Raw genomic sequence first — 20,711 nt, 5'->3', positions numbered from 1 at the left:
GAGATGATGCAGATGATTTACATATAGCTGATTAATATAAGTGATGAAATTTAAGCCCTTTTTCTTGTAACATAGCCATAAATTACACAGGTTATTTAGTTTCACGTTTAAACTTAAGAAGTTACTCATGCCAGTGCTGGGCATGATGACTCATGCCTGTAATCCTAGCACTTCTGAAGGCCATGGTGGGAGAATCACTTGAGGTCAGGAGTTTGAGACAGGTCTGGGCAACCTGATGAGACCTCACCTCTACAAAGAAATTTTAAAATTTAACTGGGTGTGCCTAGCTACTTGGGAGACTGAGGCAGGAGGATCACTTGAGCTCAGAAGTTCAAGGCTGCAGTGAATGCATCACTGCATTCTAGCCTGGGTGACAGAGCAAGACCCTGTCTCTAAAAAAAAAAATAAATAAGAGGAAGAAATTATATATGTCTCTAAATTTTAGTATTTAGTATTCTGCTTTCTTAAATAGTACTGTCTTTTCTTTTAGGATTATGTTTTTCATCGCTACAGGAAATTTTTTTTTTTTTAAGACGGTCTCTGCTTTGTCACCCAGGCTGGAGTGCAGTGGCACGATCTCAGCTCACTCTAGCCTTCCTGAGCTCAAGTGATCCTCCTACCTCAGCCCCCTAAGTAGCTGGGACTACAGGTGCATGCCACCACACCCAGCTAATTTTTTGTATTTTTAGGAGAAGTGGGATTTCGCCATGTTGCCCGGGCCAGTCTAGAACTCCTGAGCTCAAGAGATCCACCCATCTCAGCCTCCCAAAGTGCTAGGATTACAAGCATGAGCCATCCCGCCCAGCAGATAACAGGGTATTTTTGGCAATTCTGTTTCTTATTCATAAAACCACAAAGTATAGTTTCTAATCAGTTTTATGTTGCAAAATATGAATGCTCCCTGGATAACTGCTGACATGAGAACATCTTGTCGTTTCCCACTGGTTGGTATTTGTATGCTGAAGGATTACTGCTACTTCAATAAAATCTGAAGAAAATTCATTTAATTTTGTTAAAGATGCCTCAAATCAGTAGCACATATATTTATTTGGTAAACTGAGCACCATCATGCTTATACATTGTGAAGCTCAATGAGGGTTTTTTGTTTGTTTTTTAATTCACATGAACTTCCAGAGTTTGAATTCTTCTTCTCTGAATAAAAGATTGAAACTTTTGAAATGATACCGTGTTCTACTCTTTTACAATTCTTTTATTGATGGGTACTCCTTAACATGATTCGCTTATTTTAAAAGGATAGTGTAGTGATTTTGGCTTAAGGTTTTAAGTATAAAAAGAATTAGCACTGATAAAATGTATACCCTATGAAGGTATTTTGTCTGACTTTAAGGAGGTAGCTTTTTTCCCTATACAAACTGACCTGAATTTACTTTTATATGATATAGCAGCAATAGTTGTTTGTTTTTGTTTTTTGTTTTGAGACAGAACTGAGGATCTCCTACATTCTAGCTGACCAGCCTCGTCATTCTAGCCAGACTGGAATGCAGTGGTGTAATCGTAGCTCACTGCAGCCTTGAACTCCTTGGCTCAAGTCATCCTCCTGCCTCAACCTCCTGAGTAGCTAGACACCCAGCTAGTTAACAAAAATTTTTTTTGTTGAGATGGGGTCTGTATTAGCCCATTCACAAACCACTATAAAGAACTACCTGAGACTGGATAACTTATGAAGAAAAGAGGTTTAATTGACTCACAATTCCACAGGCTGTACAGAAAGCATGGCTGGGGAGGCCTCAGGAAACTTACAATTATGGTGGAAGGTGAAGGGGAAGCAAGCACGTCTTACCATGGCAGAGCAGGAGAGGGAGAGAGTGAAGGGGGAAGTGCCACACACTTTTAAACCATAAGATCTTGAGAGAACTCACTATCATGAGAACAGGGGGAATCTGCCCCCATAATCCAATCACTTCCCAACAGGTCCCTCCCCTAACATTGGGAATTAAATTCAACATGAGACTTGGGTGGGGACACAGAGCCAGACCATATCAGGGCCTCCTCATTTGCCCCAGCTGGTCTTGAAATAAAATTTTAAGTGTAAAATGCTTAGAATACAGAGATGTTATTTACAAATATACTATTATTGGTGGATATAATAATAAACAACTGCCATAAGTAAGTATCATTCTTTCAAGTTATTTTCGAAGTCTGTTAACTTATTTTGCTGTTGCTGCCTATACTCAAAATCTTTTTAACTTGGGAATTGCTTTCAGAGTTGCCTAATGAAAAGGTTCTCATTATTTCATGGTTTATCTAAAAGCTATTTTACAACAAAATGAACTACTTTTAGAGTGCTTGCCATGTGCCAAGCATTTTGGTGAGCTATACATTGTTTTATTTAATCCTCGTTTCTCTAAGGAGTACATATTAGTCCTATTTTTACAGCTGAGGAAACTGAACCCCAGAGAAGTTATGTAATAACTTGCCCAGGATTACACAAAGAAGTGATGGCGCCTACTCTTAACCATTAGGGTATGGTACCTCTTAATTAAATCTTGCTCCCCCAGTGACGGGAATCTTCTTTTCTTTGTTTTCTTATACTTGGTTGGTTCATCTTTCTAACTGTATCATCTTGTCAGGCACAAGATTTGTGAGTGGTTAGAACATAGGGTGGCCCAATAACGGAGTGGTCCAAAGACAGGAGGAAGTGTTGGATGTTTAATTTTTAACATCTCATAGTATAGTTTGGAAAGCTCTTTAAAGTAGTTTGTTAAATGTATGAAATATTTCAAACAGATAAACAAATAGCCCTGTTCCACCCATATTTAACAGGCAATTTTAATGTATTTCCACATTTGCTTCATATTTTTTTTAATTAAGTACAACTTTAAGCAACCACTGGCCATCTCCCATTATCACCATCATTGGTAAACTGCTGTCCAGGAGTTGATAAAGTGTATCAATCCCATGAATATATGTGAACAGATACCTAATACATGTGTATAGGTATATGTTATTTTTATTCTTTTTACAAACAGAAAAAGTAGATCCTTGTATGTGTCTGTCTCTTAAGGACACATGAGAAGAGTTTCTCAATTCACAAAAAATTAAAAACTACAAAGGAAAGGGAATAGAGAAGTCTGACTGTAATCAGACTTAAAGCTTCTGTATCACGGGATAACATGAACAAAGTGAAAAAACAAGCCGCAACCAAAATATTTGCAACCCTATAACCATCAAAGGACTAAGATCTAAATTATATACATGTATGTACATTAAATCACAGGTGCTGTCACCAGTCCTAAGAACTCACTGATGTGGCAGTACATGAGACATAAGTTAAAAATCTTCCAGTATTGTGAATTTGTCCATTTGTATATGTAATTAAATTTTTGCTGTATGTTTTGAGGCCATGTTACATGTATGTCTACAAGTGCAGAATTGTTATATTTTTCTGGTGAAATTTTTTTTATCATTATGTAATGGATTCTCAGTTAATTCATTTTGAGTAAAAATCTGATGTAACTAGAACTACATTAGCTTTCTTTTTATTAAAAGCTGATATCTTTCAGCCTTTTACTTCCTGCTTTTCATTGTTTTTATTTCAAATGTAACACAAAGCCTGTTTTTTTCCTTTCAGCATCAGTATGTCTTTTATAAACTTCAAATAGCTACAGTTTGGGTTCTTCTGTATAAAATCTTTTACCAGCCAAGTTTAGTCCATTTGCATTTATGGTGATTACTCATAAATTTGGATTCATTCATTATTATTTTAATGCTTTCCATTTATGCTTTTTCTTTGCTTATTTGTCCTCCTCTAGTCCTGAGTTTGTTAATACTGCTCTTATATTCTTTATTCTGTTTTTCTCCCTTCCTCTGTTGGTTTGGAAATTACACATTCTCTTTCTTTCCTTTAGTGGTACCCTTTCTGTCCTTTAGTGGTACCTATGTATTTTGACATACATAAATAAAGTCTAAGTTAGTAATATCTGTACCCTCTTTTTAATGCTTTAATTGTAACACTTTAGAATACCTTAATGTAGATGTCTCCTCCATCTTACATGTTCTTATTATATAGCATTTTAGCTCTACTTTGTTTTTGTACTCCAAATGATTATGACTACTATAATTATTATTACTACTATTTATATAGCTAAAGTTTATTTAGATTTATCCATGTATTTACCATTTGCTTTGCTTATCATTGCTGCTTGCACTCCTTCCCTCTGGGTTCAGTTTTCTTTTTATCAAAAAACATGATTTATCTTCATGTAACCCTCACGTTTAGGAATAAGAGCACTGTCATGTGAGGTCACAGTTGCAGAGCTGGCAGTGTTGTCTCACCTTCAAGTCTCTTGTCCTTGTGTAGAGTTGCTCTTCTTCCTAAAACACTGTGTCTTCCACAAATACAAAGGGAATTTAGTAAATATAATACAAATGCAAATGGGAATTTAGTATAACTATAAGGTGGCATTTCACATCAGTGGGGGAAAGTAAATGTTGCTGTAACAAGTGATGAGCTAAATGGGGAAAAATACAGCTGGACCTCACTATATTGTGTTCAAATCCTGGCTCTGACCATGTTTACCTGTCCAGGTCTCATGATTCTTATCTGAAAATAAAATTGATAGTTTTTGAGAAGATTAAATGAGAATAATACATACAAAGTACTTACCCCAGTGAATGAGACATAAGAATCATTTACTAGATGGTAGTCACAGGTTTTTTCCTTGCTTATTTTCTCTTCTTAATCTGTACATAAGTTTAGTATGATTAGACTATCTCAAGTCTATTATGTGGCTAGGACAGTCACTTAATTGGCTTGACTATAAGCTTAGCTTGAGGAGCAAAAGTTTAGGTGCTAAATTCATATTGAGATAATAGAATACCAAGCATTACAATTAAAAGGAATGTTAAGAGTTTTTTTGTGTGTTTTTCTGTAATGGACTCTGGAGTTAATTACATTTGCCAAGTACTGTATGTTGAATATATTACAGAAAAATGTCACCTCGGTACCTTCTTGAGAGAGATCAAAGCAAGTCCAATATCTGTTCTTCCCCATCACTCTACAGTGTATCTAGTAATAATTATTTGTCTTAATCATAAGGACAAATAATGAAAATTATATTTCAAATTTCTAAGCTTTTGTGGTTAAAAAAGCCTCTAGAAACTATTGTTTCTCCTCCCATGCTGTTATAATATGCTTAACTTTCTTTAAGATGGGTGTTTGGTAGTATTTGCAATATATTTATTTTTGTTTTTTAAGCATGTTTTTATATTTGTTTAAGGTGGATAGGCATGTAGACCTGCTAGAAGTTGCCCAGGAAACTGATGGCTTTTCAGGAAGTGACCTAAAAGAGATGTGTCGAGATGCTGCCCTCCTCTGTGTTAGAGAATATGTTAATTCTACATCAGAAGAAAGGTATATTATTTTGACTTGATTTTTAATACTTGTCAAAACCTTTTAGAGCTTTTAGGTTAGTTTCTTTTATTTTGCTTTATATTAGAAACACCACTTATGAAATAAAAGGTAAATTTGGATTATCACCCCCTGCAACTTTGTTTATTGCCATTTTTCCAAAGCAGAATTCTGAAAATGAAGGAGGGCAGAATTGTGGGAAGGGTCTAGAATGAAGGAGAAAAAAAGTTGAATTTCTTCTGATGATCCATGGAAATTTCACATGTAAATGTGAGGAGAGTTGGAAGTATTGAAGACTAGACCTCAATTTGTTAACGAATATGTATTTACTAAACAAAGAAACCATTTATCACTGCAGCAAATTTTACTTGGAACCAGTTCCAAAGTGTAGTGAAATTGAGAATCCAATTTTTTACTAGCCTTATTTCAGCAAAGATACTAGTGAACTGGGATAATTCAGCCCTAGTGAACCATGTCCTTTAAGGAAGTTTCCTAAAAGGCTACTTGCCTATTATACTGCATTTCTTTTCAGAATATCAACCTTCTAACAATTTCTGTGATTCTTGGTCAACCCCAGTGTACTCTTTGGGGTTGTGTTAAAGGAATTCTCCAACTCTTGTCCCTTTGTTTCTTGGTCTCCCTCACTTTCCTAGTGTTTTCACTCCTTGCCTGTGGTATTCATATATATAGTTGCAGTGTGTTGCCATAGCAAACTTCAGCAAAAAAAATGTTTTGCGGGCTTTGATATAGAAAGGTCTACATGAAAGCTACTCTGTCAACTGGTAGCTGTGTATGCAGTGGCTCTGGACTCATCATCATTAGTGTGCCCTCAGAATCTACCTCCAAAGGTTTTTATTCTCTTCTCTTTCTTTGAGACGGAGTTTCGCTCTTTTGCCCAGGCTGGAGTGAAGTGGTGCAATCTCAGCTCACTGCAACCTCTGCCCCCGGGTTCAAGCAATTCTCCTGTCTCAGTCTCCCAAGTAGCTGGGATTATAGGCACCCATCACCATGCCCAGCTACTTTTTGTGCTTTTAGGAGAAACAAGATTTCGCCATGTTGGCCAGGCTGGTCTCGAACTCCTGACATCAGGTGATCCACCCACCTCAGCCTCCCAAAGTGCTAGGATTACAGGTGTGAGCCACTGCTCCTGGCCAGGTTTTTATTCTTATATATAAGATTAAGAAGAAAAATAACCAACCAGTCAGTAAATTTTGCTTAGGCAGATTATACTAATAATGAAAGATCTATTTTTTTGCTGCCTCAAAGCCCTGAAAACTATATTTCAGTATGAGAAGTCTGGCTAATTTTATATTTCCTACTGAATTTCATATTTTATAATTTTATATTTCAGTATGAAAAATCTGGATGGACTTGGGTTATCATAACTTTCCTGAATGTTTTTCCCTGAATATCTATAAATTACAAAGGAGCCATAATATTCTGGATTTTGTTTCTCATTGAAGTAGGGAGGATTTGGATTAGTTGGTTTTTGTTGATAGTGAAGAATTTTACTCTCAATTTGTAAAAAGCAAAACATGCATGTAAGTATATACCTAGCAATGATAGTTTTTAAATTACAGTTTTCATGGGAATAACATGATTTTTTTAATTGGAGTTACATTCCCATTTCAATAAACTATATAACATTTTTTACCTTATGGTAATATTGTGTACTTATATTCTAGATGTGAAGTCTTTGTAGCTATTTTAGCTTCCTACTTCTTAGCAGTCAGTGCTTTTAAAAAATTCCTTATGATTTTTCTATGTGTAGAGAATTCCTGGAAGCATTTACATGAAACTGTTCATTGTGGTTGTCTTTGGGGGTCTTGAATGGTAAAGAGATCTCATTTTTATACCCTTTTCTACAGTTGAAAACAAATTTTTTTTTTTTTTTTACCACATGCATCTCTTTTAAATCTTGGTAAAATATTTTAGGGAGGTGTATTCTAAAATTATTTGAGTATTTGATGGTTTTGTTTGCATTTTAGCCATGATGAAGATGAAATTCGGCCTGTTCAACAGCAGGACCTGCATCGGGCAATTGAAAAGATGAAGAAATCAAAGGATGCAGCATTTCAGAATGTTTTAACACATGTTTGTTTAGATTAAGAGTAAAGATCATTTGTACAGTTCAGTGATCTAGTTTGGTGTGTCCTCTTATCAGTCAGTGGAAATAGAATGGAAAGAGTGCTCTTTAGACAATGAGGGAGCTCAATGTTTATGGTTTTATACTCTGAATTCTAAGTTATTGAGATATAGTTGTTACATAAGTGGTATTACTGTTTGTCAAAAATCATGAGGAGGAACAGTTGAATCCAGCCTGAATGTGGGTGCTTGTGTTTGACCTCTTTAGCCATATATTGTACAGCCTTATAGAATCTAAGCTGGTCTTAAAGTCATAAATGATTCATTGGGTCATTAGTGAGAAACGAGGATGTGGTTAGGTGCTGGTTCCTAGACATGTGAGTATGCATTTGTGTGTGTGCGCGTATGTGTGTGTATATTAAATGTATATATCCACACATTTTATATTGACATTCTGTAGATACGTTTGAATACAGAAACCTTTTTTACCCCAACTACTGAATCCAGGAGTACCAAATAATATATAGTAAAACTAAGATTTAAGGTTGTGTCAAAAAGGTACAGTGATTCAGCCATTTCCATTTGTCATTTGTTTCAACCTTTTTTAAGTTGAGTGTTTTTCTTTCTGCAGTTGATTAGTTGGATCCTCCACATGGGCTCAATTAGTATGTTTGTCAGGATAATCAAATAAAAATACTAGTTCATGATCAGCATTGAATGGTTGTTAGGCAGTCATGTGCTCAACACTGATTTCACCTCTTTCTGTAAGTATACTGAGTATAAACTTCTTAAGTTTAAATTGATTTACATGAAAGTGGATTAAAAGACTTTTCAAAAGAAAAGGTTTGAAAAACCTCAGTGCCCTTTAATACATGTACATTTCTTTCCTTTCTTCATTTAATGTAACATGTCTGTTGTAACTATGTTTCTTAAATATTATTTTAAGGTTATGTGTTCTTTAATTATGGTCAAATATAATTTGGTCACCAAAAATGAAATAATAGTTTAAAACAAGTAGCTGTTACTAAGTGTGCTAAAAATACTCATTTTGTAATTAATTTTAGTTTTCTTAGTATATTATAAATTGTGCCCTGGTCAAGTACAAATGTACACATCAAAATGCCCATATTGTATCTATCTGTAGCATTTAATGTGAATTATATGTGAAATTTTTTTCAATATTTTACTAACCAGAATTCTGTTATAGGCACCTAAACACACAGCATGAGGAAAACGGCACAACACAATCTTGAGGTGCCTTCTGAATCATCAGATTAAATTACGCTTCATATGTTTTTGCTTTTACTGTATTTATTTTAAAACTCTCAATCTCTTTTCATGTATTACTGGATTTATCTGATAATGTCTCACAACAATCTATTAGATCGTTTATTCTTCGGTTGTACTTTGAATGGTGGGATAGAAGTTTCAGGTGAACACTGGATAACAAAAAGCAAGTTATGGAAGATTGTGAAGAGGATGGAAAAATTGAATACAAGATACCAAAAATGAAAAAAAGTGTCCCATTTTTAATAACTATATTATACTATTATTTTATAAATGTGTAATAAAGGGGTCCCTCTTTATTGGTTGTTCTCTACTTAATCTTTGGTCTTTTTCAGTAATTTTAAATTTTCTGGGACTTTCTTGGTTTATAAAACTTGTGTTTAGACTTTATCTTGCTATGGAGTTTTCACACTATAATAGCATCTATCCTAGTATGTAGTCATTTCTGTTTTAATGTGAATTTCAGTAATTTAATCTGGTGACATATTAATCAAAAATAAGGAGTAATGTATACCTCCACGTGTCCTTTCTTTTTGTCTTCTCTTAAATTCACAATATCCAGTAGGAGTGGTTATTCAATTTCTTTGTGGTTTTAATCATCAAATGAAGTTAGAGAAGTATACTAATCCCAGCAACTATGACTCATCTAGGCATGTTAAGACCATAAAGTAATTCAGGAAACTATTTTCCTGATTTTTAAATAACTTTTAGTGTTATGTAACATCTATCCTTCTGTTTTAGACATGCATTTCACATATGTAGTTGAATCCTAGATTCTAAGATAATTCATTTTGGGTAATACTGGATCTAGAATCAGGCTTCCTGAGTTTAAACTCAGGCTCCCCTTTAACTAACTGTGTGTCTGTGAGCCCCGTTTCTCATCTGTAAAATGGAGCAACAGTGGCACTCATCTTAAAGGGTTGGATAATAAAATAATGCATGTAATGCCCTCAGCATAGTGCCTGGCACAGAATTACTGCTCAAATGTTAGCTGTCATATTAATATTGTCACTTTCGCACACTGATGTACATATCCTGTTGACCAGGCTCAATCTTTAAGCATTCTCCATGCTTAAACCAGTTCCATAATCCCTAGGCCTGTACTCTAGGTATTGAGACTGAAAGGATCACTTATGCCATGTTTCTCTAAAAGCATCATTACCGGAAGACTTTTGATAAGTCTGATGTGTCTCAAGCTATTCCCAGGCCTTTTTATGTAGAGTTTAGAAATGAAGTAGTTGAATCAGTTTAGTATCTCCTTTACTATGTCTCTCCTTTCAATCTCAGCCAACCCCCCACCTGCAGGTAAACCCAGCACTCATGATATTAAGAGCTGGGTTGGGGTAATCTATTCTGTATGCATCATAATAGTCTAACAGTATTTAGTAGCTGTAACTTACAGGTTTAATGCTAGATGAGGATGTTTCAAGCCGTGAGTGTGCTTGTGTAAAAATGGCGGCAACATCATCTTGGTAGGAATTTTTTACTTGAATTGTTATTGTGGGAAAATGTTAACAGATTTCTTCTGGATAAAGAAAATAAATTGGATGATATATATTTTATGTTTCTTTTTAGCTTCTCTTAAACAGAATATTGAACAGAATTCTGATATGCTGAATATATATAGTGCATGGCTGGGTGCTTCAAATGAAGTCATAGAATAATTCTATCTAGAACTGACAGAAATCTTTACAGAGCCTTCATTATTAAATTTGTTATAGATTTAGTTATCAAAGAGTTAGCTAGTCTTTTTTTTTTTTTTTTTAAGCTAAAGCTCTCTTTATTTACATGTATAGGAAAACATTCTGCCTAAATCATGATGTTAATGAAAATCATATTGAGGTGAACTTTAACCTTATTAAATACGGGTTTCTAACCTAATTAACTAAAATATGGTTGTCATGTTTGACACAGATGCCTTGTGCAGATAAATCAAACCTAAAACCACTTAGCAATGTGAGTAGATACTGAAAACATCCCAGTTACATTGGTGTAAAGTTTATACTATTTATTAATGGCCTATAAGAGTCTCATCACTAAAACACTGAAGTGGGATTATATTTTTGTAATTGTCTAATATTTACAGTCATAAAACTGCATGAGAATACTTTCAGATACTAGCTTTTGTGCTTTTTAAATAGGTTACAGTGAGTGTTAGTATTGGGTGTGGAATGCATCAAGGACACAGGTTTGTTAACCGTGAGGACAACTCAGTTGTAAAACTAAAGCCAAGTGCACCTGTAGTCTCAGCTGCTGGGAAGGATCACTTGAGCCTAGGAGGTGAAAATTGCAGTGAGCCGAGATTGCACTATTGCCTCTAGACTGGGTGACATAGTGAGACCCTGTCTCTACAAAAAATAAAAAATAAAAATAAACTAAAGCCAAAACATTGAAATAGTTACTGACATGCAAATTTGGAACTGAAACTAGAACAGTGGTGTATATCCTACTGTTCTGAAAATACACAGCTTCCAGAAATTTTTTTTTTTTTTTTTTTTTGAGACAGAGTCTTGCTCTGTCGCCCAGGCTGGAGTGCAGTGGCTGGATCTCAGCTCACTGCAAGCTCCGCCTCCCGGGTTTACGCCATTCTCCTGCCTCAGCCTCCTGAGTAGCTGGGACTACAGGCGCCTGCCACCCCACCCAGCTAGTTTTTTGTATTTTTTTTAGTAGAGATGGGGTTTCACCGTGTTAGCCAGGATGGTCTCGATCTCCTGACCTCGTGATCCGCCCATCTCGGCCTCCCAAAGTGCTGGGATTACAGGCTTGAGCCACCGCGCCCAGCCAGCTTCCAGAAATTCTAAGAATGGCCAAGATAACTCAAATAGGGGATTGGCTATATCCAGTAAAGCAAAATCACTTGCAATCATGTCTAAGGGAGATGAGGGTCATCTGTTAAGCCATAGTCATAGACTTATAAAGAATATCAGTTAGGATTCTGTTTGTAGCAACCAACTCTAGCTAACCTAAGCAATAAAGAATTTATTTGATGGATATAAGATCAAGCGGAAGCTAAAGAACCAGACTCAGGATAGAAACTTAGCTCCCAAAAATTTTTCTAAGCAGAAATTGCTCAATAATCTTGCTTTTATTCCTCATGGATTAAATGAACTCCAGCTGCTTAAAATGCCCATTCAGAATTTAAATGCCTGGACATGAGTGTGCAAAGCCAGGTCAAAAATCACCCCTGGCAGTCTTGGAGCTTTGACGACTCTCCAGGAACTACTTTGGCTTAAATGGTTTGAGGCAAAGCAGTTGGGTTTATTGATTCATCAAGACTTAACTGCGAAAGGAAAGGTAACTTATTCAAAGAAAATTGTGGGGAAGACTGTTAGACAAAATCTGACAAATGACCAGGCAGTTACTTGAAGCCATAAGATTGAAGTATGTTGGGTGTTGGGTATATGCTAAATGAAGGGTAATGTTATAACAAGTGGACATGCTGGAAGTATGAACAACTTACATATGTAGTTTGTGTGCACGGGCCTTCAGGAACTGTTTCTTCGGATCCCATAAACTCCACTTCCACTTGATGATGAATGCTACTTGGCCTGCCCAGCTCTGCCTAGATGGATGGTGAGCAACTTTGCGTGGTAAGCAAAGGCTGTTTTGTGCAAATGAAATCTCTTAGGCAACAGCTATCAGAAGAATAGGTGACTGCCTGTGGTAGTCTCTGTTTTAGGGAGGTGTCAGAGCTTTAAATGTCTTTAGGCAGATAAAGGGGCTTCAGAGAGCAACCTCTGCTTGCATCCTGTTTACCTTAGTAAGGTAGATGTAAATTTCCTTTAGAAATGGACAGCTTTTCAGAGCTATTCCTGCCTGCAGTTCTCAGAATAATCAACTAAAAATTTGCCAACGAAATATATTCTGGGGTGGTATATTCTGGCTTCCTCTCATTCCATCAAACCTTTAGACATGAGAACAATTGACTGACCTGGTGCCTATTCAGTTTGCTGGTTTCCTGCCTAGAAGGAGAGTTATGTTGAAGATCAGTGGTAGACCTGAAAGTCACATATTGGAAAAAAAGGAGGATAAGGAGAAAATGAATTGCTGTTCCCAAGTAATCGAGATTTGTTTCTTCTTGTAGGGAAGGTGATTGGGAAAAATATTGTGACCTGATACAAGTGTTGATAAATGTAATAAGAGTTTGCCATCATCTGACTAAATGGTATCATACGCTTTTCTGAAAAAGATCCTGAAACAGTTTGGCATACTCCCTCAGCAACACTGACATCTTCATGTGTTTACATAGACATTTCCTGCCCACTTTACCCTACCAATTGGCGCTAGGAGCCACCAAGTAACGTGGGGAGAAAAAAGGGGGCTACAAATGGCAGCTTTGAATTGGCTATATACACCAGTTTTATTTGGGATGAGGATCAGTAGCAAAAAATGCATGACACCTTCAGGATAGAAGGGAAGGAGGGGTTCATGGAAAAAAGCTGCAGGCCTGAAGGCTGCTGAAAGTTTTGGTGGGAACAGGTAACCTTTTCTGCATTAGTAGAGGTACGGGGGTTGCTGAGAGAAAAACCCAACTGTTTCCAGCCCTGCTGGTGAAACTCCTTAGGGGCACTTAAAGAATAAGATCTGTTCCTTTGAGGAAAAGGAAAAAGCTTCATCTCAAAAAAAAAAAAAAAAAAAAAAAAAAACTGCGATGAAGTTCTGGGCTGAGGAGGCCACTGGGCAACCCAGCAACTACCGAAAATGCCATTAAGTGCTTGGCTGAGACCATGTATCTTACACATCTAGAGCACAGTTTGGAAGATGACAAGAATAGGCCGGGCGTGGTGGCTCACACCTGTAATCCCAGCACTTTGGGAGGCTGAGGCAGGCAGATTGCTTGAGCTCGGGAGTTCAAGACCAGCCTGGGCCACGTGGTGAAACCCCGTGTATGCACCCCCCAAAAAAAAAAAATACAAAAATTAGCCGGGTGTGGTGGCACACACCTGTAATCCCAGGTACTCTTTAAAAAAAAAAAAAATTCTAAAAAAAAAAACCGGATACATGTGCAGAACATGCAGGTTTGTTTCATAGGTATATGTGTGCCATCGTGGTTTACTGTACCTATTGACCCGTCCTCTAAGTTCCCTCCTCTCACCACCCCGCAACAGGCCCCAGTGTGTGATGTTCCCCTCTGTGTGTCCATGTGTTCTCATTGTTCAGCTCCCACTTATGGGTGAGAATATGCAGTGGTTGGTTTTCTGTTACTGTGTGTGTTTGCTGAGGATGATGGCTTCCAGCTTCATCCATGTCCCTGCAAAGGACATGATCTCATTCCCTTTTATGGCTACATAGTATTCCGTGGTGCATATGTGCCACATTTTCTTTATCCAGTCTGTCATTGATGGGCATTTGGGTTGGTTCCATGTCTTTGCTATTGTAAATAGTGCCGCAATAAACATGTGTACATGTGTCATTATAGCAGAATGATTTATATTCCTTTGGGCATATACCCAGTAATGAATCCCAGCTACTGTTGCTTAAACCCAGGAGGCAGAGGTTGCAGTGAGCCAAGATTGCACCACTGCACACCAGCCTGGGTGACAGAGTGAGATTGTCTCCAAAAAAAGGGTGTGGTGGGCCTGTAATCCCAGCACTTTGGGAGGCTGAGGCAGGTGGATCACAAGGTCAGGAGTTAAAGAACAGCCTGGCCAACATGGTGAAACCCCGTCTCTACTAAAAATAGAAAAATTAGCCAGGTGTGGTGGTGTGCACCTGTAATCCCAGCTACTCAGAAGGCTGAGGCAGGTGAATTGCTTGAATCCAGGAGGTGGAGGTTGCAGTGAGCCGAGATCGTGCCACTGCACTCCAGCCTGGGAGACAGAGCAAGACTCAGTCTTTAAAAAAAAAAAAGAAAAGACATGAGTAAGGGTAAATAGTGTCAATTATGATGTTCAAGAGAGTTGCTGCTGTCTCACTCCAGTTATACAAAGTCACAAAGCCCTTAAGTTGTGTGATCAACCCACACCCAATGTTACAGGCAGAAAAAACTCGGCCTTCACTCTGATAAATTTATTAAAATAAGAACAAGCATCAGTTGTACATAGAAATAATCTTTTGCACTAAGCATGGTACTAGAGCAGAAGAGCAGTTTTAAATATATTTTTTAAAATCACAAAATATATCAGTTAAGGCACTATAATCCTGTCTCATATTTTCAATAAATATGCTGGGTTGTTTTTAAAGGCAGTAGTGAGTAACTGATTACATAAGTATAGGCACTATACTATTAAAGACAAACTGCTGTGGCCATTGTGTGTAACTTATTCTTAAAAGAACTGTTAGTTAACATTAGCATTTTTTAAAAAATGAGAATATGAAAATTATCAGTTTTCTCTTTCTAATTTAGGTCTCTTCCAGAGAGACCTATATATTAAAAGGTGCTATTTCTTCACATATTCCTTGGCAACAATGAATTATGCATAAAGTAAAAACATTGCCTCTCAGGAAGTAAAGACATCAGAAGATGTCGCAGAACAGCTTGAAATCTTTGGAATAGCTTTTTTTTTTTTTTTTTTTTTTTTTTTTAAACTGTGATAAAATCAGTGGAGTTCAGAAAACTCGACCTTTCAGCATCCAAGAAGGCAGCTTTGTAAGCACTTTCTGTTCAAGGAACTTTGTTAAGCAGCTGAGGGGACTCTGACCCAGCTCCTGTGTTGTCTGGTGTAGACAGTGCACCAGACTGGGAGTCAAGTGGCCTGGGTGCTCCTTCACTGCCACCAGCATTTCCTAATAATGGCAAATTTACATTTTGTTACAGTGCTCAGCAGCTTACAAAGCACATACATGTGCATCATCACAGTTTGTTCACCTGTAAGATGAAAGGGCTGGATTCTTTGTTTTCTGTGATCTTTCCAGTTCTAGTGCCTTGCTAGTCTGACAGTGTGAATTACTTTTTATTATAGCTGACGCTGCTGCTGCAGTTAGGGCCATCCTTTCTGTAGGACACAATGACCACAGCAAAGAGCGGAAAAGATAACTTTCCACAACATCGCCACATTGTTTGACCTCCTTTCATCAAAGCGCTGTACGCTATTAAAAGTCACCGTTTAACTGGAGTTACATTATTCACAGAGGCCATTAAGACGTCTCTTCTTACGAGACAATATAACTTTTGTGACAGAAATAGGCTGCACAGATCTCTAAGATTAAATTCATGTTATTGCACATTTTGTTTCTCCAGTCAGGTCTTCAACACGTAAGGTATGATTACAACATTAAGGCTTTGTACAGCATGAAGTAAAATATCAGGAAGAAGCTTGATGTGAGCCACACCTCTTTTAGAATGACAAAAAAATTTTTTTTTTGTTTTGGTCAGTTGTACAGAAGAGGATGCTTAATTTGATATGTTTTACAACTGATAAATGACATTGTTAGAGTGCAGGTTGGCAAGACATGCAGGAAAATATGTTCACTTTTCAGCAAGTAACTAGACACATGGTCAAAGCCTTAAGAAATCTGGGACCTGCCTGCTCAGATGCAGTAGAAAATACATAGAGCTAATTTTACTCTGAAATATATAAGAATATTGCTTTCATCTGCTAAGATTTGGTCTTCAGTTTGTATGTGTGTGTGTGTGTATGTATATATATATATTTAAATTATAGACACAACTTTTACTTCATTATAAAAGATTAAAATGCATCATTGAGAAGCAATTTAATACAAAGCATCTAATCATAAAAATAGGAAAGGTAATCAAAGAGCACTTCAGAAAGAAACTCTGGAGCCAAAGGCATTAGTTCTTCTCCAGGGACCTGTAATAATCTGTCAGGACCTTCCATGCTTTGGGGGCCATAAAGCCGTCTGGGGGATTCTCTCCTTCCCGGGCGAGCTTCCTCATACGAGTTCCTGAGATGAAGTCAAACTCATTGTGCCTGTTACAGGGTGGCAACAAAGAACTCAGTGTAGGTAAATGATATCTGCCTTAAGGATTCCTGGAGTAGGTTATGGTTTTTGAGACCCACGTTCTTTCTGTAAAATGCTGCATCTTTGAAAGTGGGCACTCCTCTAAATCTTCAGGAACTTGCAGGAAAAAAAAGGAAATAATGGCAGCTATCCATTCAGCATTTACCATGCACCTATACTGTTCCTGGGAAGTGTCGTGAGGCCAGAGACTGTCTTCTATTTCTCTGCCTACTTCTGTGAGCCCTCAGCATGGGGAGCAAGTGCTCCATAAATATTCATTGCAATCTCTGTGTTGCTTCTTTTCACTTAGTGTGCCAGGCACTCCGCGCATGCTCAAGAATGCATGTTGAAAGAGAAATATTTATAGATCATCTACTATGTGCAAAAGACTGTAGTAGAACTTTAGGGGACATAAAATGTATAAGACTACATCTTGACTCTCAAGGGACTCAGTCCACTTGGGAGCATGTGGCAATGCACTGGAGAGTTTTTCAAAGGGCCCAAATTCTACCTCATCATTTCTATTATACAGATGTTGATAAAATTTTCCCCTGAAAACCTACCTTGCTGGATCATAGAAGTCCATGGCTTTTTTGGTTTTGTTGTAGGCAGCCACTCGGAATGGAATGATTTCCACAGAGGTGAGGCCAGGGGCCATGCTCAAGACCTTACCCCCATGAGTGGGTTCATACAGATCCTTCTTGGTTTCAGGATGGGGCATTCCTGCAGGGTCCCTGCCCACAATGTAGAAATTGGCCCCTGCAATCATCCGGGACCTGCAGTGCCACTGGACCTAGGAAATGTCACATAAGGGACATGCTGGTCATTATGGGTCAAATCTGTGGGTCATGGTTTATGGAGACACCTTTATTCTGCTTTAAAAGTAATTCAGTAATGTGAGTCAACTAAGAATTGCAAGAAAATCACTGAGGTTCTAAGACTCCATCCACTCGTCATGCTTTGTTATGTTAGATAGGGTAGGAGCTCTAAAGGTAGGCTTCCTCCCTCATAACTCAAGGTTGTATTTCTTCATTTCTTCTCCAAACAGGCTAGCAGGACAAGAACACTCAAATTTTAGTATTCTACAGAACTGTACGGATTTTACTTTCCAGTGCCTCCCTATTCACAATAAATTGCAGTTTAAAGGAAATTACAAACTCCAATATCTCATCTGACTGCCATTAATGAGCTAATTACCTTCCACATGCAGATGCTGATTTCAGTTCAACAGAACACTTGCCCTCTATAAAGCCCAGATAGCAACACAAAGGATGGAAAGGAGAGCTAGGGGCCTGGAACTTTGATCTGATTGAAGAGAATTAATTCATTAAACTCAGTTTGGGGCATTCCAAAGGGTTGAGACCCTTTCTATTCATCATACTTGCGGCAAACTCGTTCAGATCCACTACACTGGTGGTGTAGTGGGACAAAGAAAATCTCTGTTTGATAAGCTCACTGTGTTATGATAAAAGGGAGACATTTATCTTTTAAAGATATCCTCTCCTAATGAAGCTCACAGGGCATGGTGAGTAACTGGAACTTCTGAAATTGAATATTAGGTTAGATACAACTTGCCCTATAACCCAGTTCAGTTTCATTAGCCACCTCTTTCACTTGCCAACTTCCATATTCTCAAAGGCAATGTAAAATAGATTTGATTTGATGTTTCTAGCATTTTTCTTTCCTTCTTTTTTTTTTTTGAGACAGAGTCTTGCTCTGTTGCCCAGGCTGGAGTGCAGTGGTGAGATCTTGGCTCACTGCAACCTCTGCCACTCAGGTTCAAGTGATTCTCCTGCCTCAGCTTCTGAAGTAGCTGGGATTACAGGGGCACACCACCACACCCAGCTAATTGTATTTTTAGTAGAGACAGGGTTTCATCATGTTGGTCAGACTGGTCTCGAACTCCTGACCTTGTGATCTGCCCGCCTCGGCCTCTCAAAGTGCTGAGATTATAGGTGTGAGCCACTGTGCCCAGCCTTCTAGCATTTTTCAAATACGGAGTGGAAACATAATGAAGCTGGATAAAGAAGAGACATCAGAACATTCCAGAATCTGCTTATGAGGAAGCAGAAAGGATCCCAGAGACTCATTTACTCTTCTGTGTAAAGTTTGAGTCTGAATTCCTGATTCTCAAAGCCCAGCTCTGGGAATTACTCACCTCTGTAGGGCCAGCATATAACATGGGAGACGGAAAGATGGCAACAATGGTTGACTTGGGATCCAGGACCCCTTCCTCGAGCACAGCCACGTGCTGCTTCATCCGCCAGTCCAGAGGCACATCGTCATCCTTGGTCCAGCCGCCCAGAGGGTGTAGCAGGAGGACTGGGTGCTTGTAGCCCCTCTCTAGAAGCCTGCGGCGAGTGTCCTGCATCAACAAAGCATGGCCATTGTGGACAGGATTGCGCAACTGGAATGCAAACACCGCATCTGGGAAAGGAAAGCAGAAGAAGGAAGGTCATAGAAGCACATGGTATCATTTCTCCACAAGAACAGGACACAACTATGTTTATTGTTCCGTGCATTCATTATCCACTGGCTTTTTTTTTTTTTTTTTTTTTTGAGAAACAGTCTAACTCTGTCGCCCAGGCTGGAGTACAGTGAGCGATATCGGGTCACTGCAACCTCCGCCTCCAGGATTCAAGCTATTCTCCTGCCTCAGCCTCCCAAGTAGCTGGGATTACAGGCGTATGCCACCACACCCATCTAATTTTTGTATTTTTAGTAGACTCAGGGTTTCACCATGTTGGCCAGACTCATCTCGAACTCCTGATTCATCAAGTGATCCACCTGCCTCAGTCTCCCAAAGTGTTGGGATTACAGGCATGAGCCACTGCACCCAGCCTATCCACTGGCTTTTAATAATCAGCTGGAGAATACAGGTGCGTCTTTAAGAGGTGTTAATCAATGCTAACCAACACCAGATTGCTGAAACAGGGATGAGACGCAGAAGCTGCTTAGGGGGAGCCTAACTCAGGAATGAAAAGATGTGTTGCCAGGACCTTTCCTGTACACTAAGGCTCAGGCAGGGCCAGTGTTAATTAGTCCTCTTGTACCAGGGAGCCTAGAGGGAGGTGAGTAATTGTGAGGAACATTTTCTGGGGCCTGTGCAAAGGGCAACAATGTAAAGATATTAAAAAATTTTGCCTTCACTTTAAAGAAATCTCCAAAACTACTCCACTTAGTGATGGACTCCTGAGAGCCTTAATTTTTTTTATCTGGCAATGAAATAATTTTTATGTCTATAATATGAAAAACTTGAGAAATACAGAAGAACCCAAAATAGAATATAAAAATCACCAATAATCCTATTATTACTTTTTCTCCCTCTTTTTCAAAATGTATACAATAAATAATAAAAATATTTTCACCCAAACTCCATCCCCAAGAGGTAGCCACTGTAACCTGCAGTTTGGGGCATGTGCTGCCAGAGACTTTTCTGCCTCTATACACAGAAGTAGGTTAGGGATTTTAGAATTATGATATTTTGTTTTGTTTTCCAAAATATGATTATGCTGCACATATTGTTCTGCAATTTGCTTTTTCACTTAATAAATACACTTTAGGTATCTCTATCAGTGAATATTTTAAACTGTTGAATAGTATTCTAATATATGGTTCTAATATATAGTACAACTTTATAAAACTGTTTCCATATTATAGACATACCAATAGAAGATGTTTTCAGGTTATTTTTAACTATAAAAATGCTGAAGCCAGGCATGATCCCAGCACTTTGGGAGGCTGAGGCAGGGGGATTGCTTGAGTCCCCAGGAGTTTAAGACCAGCCTAGGAAACATAGTGAAACCCATTTCTGCAAAAAAATTTAAAACTTAGCAGAGTACAGTGACATGTGCCTTGTAGTCCCAGCTACTTGTGAGGTTAAGGTGGGAGCATTACTTGAGCCCAGGAGGTTGTGGCTGCAGTGAGCTATGGTCATGCCATGGCACTCCAGCCTGGGTGACAGGGTGAGACCTGTCTTTTAAAGAAAATGCTGATTCCTGGTATCCTTAATTCTTTAATCAGAGGCTGGTTAGGAGTATTAATAAATGCAGTAGGGGCCGGG

General features: G+C 38.1%; 2 protein-coding genes across 5 annotated transcripts in view; one reads left to right on the top strand and one right to left on the bottom strand.

The window, feature by feature from the left end:
• ATAD1 (ATPase family AAA domain containing 1) overlaps positions 1 to 10,305 on the top strand; it is a 95,951-nt gene extending 85,646 nt beyond the window's left edge. Inside the window, exons 9-10 of one of the 3 annotated variants that reach the window (XM_033215542.1) lie at positions 5,241 to 5,374; positions 7,360 to 10,305. In XM_033215542.1, coding sequence (XP_033071433.1) covers positions 5,241 to 5,374; positions 7,360 to 7,480 — 255 coding nt within the window. In that variant the 3' untranslated portion in view covers positions 7,481 to 10,305. The remainder of the gene's footprint in view (positions 1 to 5,240; positions 5,375 to 7,359) is intronic. The other 2 variants (XM_033215551.1, XM_033215559.1) reach the window with 2 other exon arrangements.
• Positions 10,306 to 14,737: 4,432 nt separating this feature from the next.
• PAPSS2 (3'-phosphoadenosine 5'-phosphosulfate synthase 2) overlaps positions 14,738 to 20,711 on the bottom strand; it is a 95,467-nt gene continuing 89,493 nt past the window's right edge. For both annotated transcript variants that reach the window (XM_033215524.1, XM_033215532.1), the window contains 3 exons: positions 18,807 to 19,075; positions 17,212 to 17,441; positions 14,738 to 16,617 (listed from right to left, as the gene is read on the bottom strand). In XM_033215524.1, coding sequence (XP_033071415.1) covers positions 16,479 to 16,617; positions 17,212 to 17,441; positions 18,807 to 19,075 — 638 coding nt within the window. In that variant the 3' untranslated portion in view covers positions 14,738 to 16,478. The remainder of the gene's footprint in view (positions 16,618 to 17,211; positions 17,442 to 18,806; positions 19,076 to 20,711) is intronic.

This window comes from Trachypithecus francoisi, unplaced genomic scaffold (assembly GCF_009764315.1).
Source record: "Trachypithecus francoisi isolate TF-2019V2 unplaced genomic scaffold, Tfra_2.0 Contig00586, whole genome shotgun sequence".
In the NCBI taxonomy this organism is placed as follows: domain Eukaryota; kingdom Metazoa; phylum Chordata; class Mammalia; order Primates; family Cercopithecidae; genus Trachypithecus; species Trachypithecus francoisi.
Note: the sequence above shows the minus strand (reverse complement) of the source record. Positions and strands in the feature narration are given on the sequence as shown.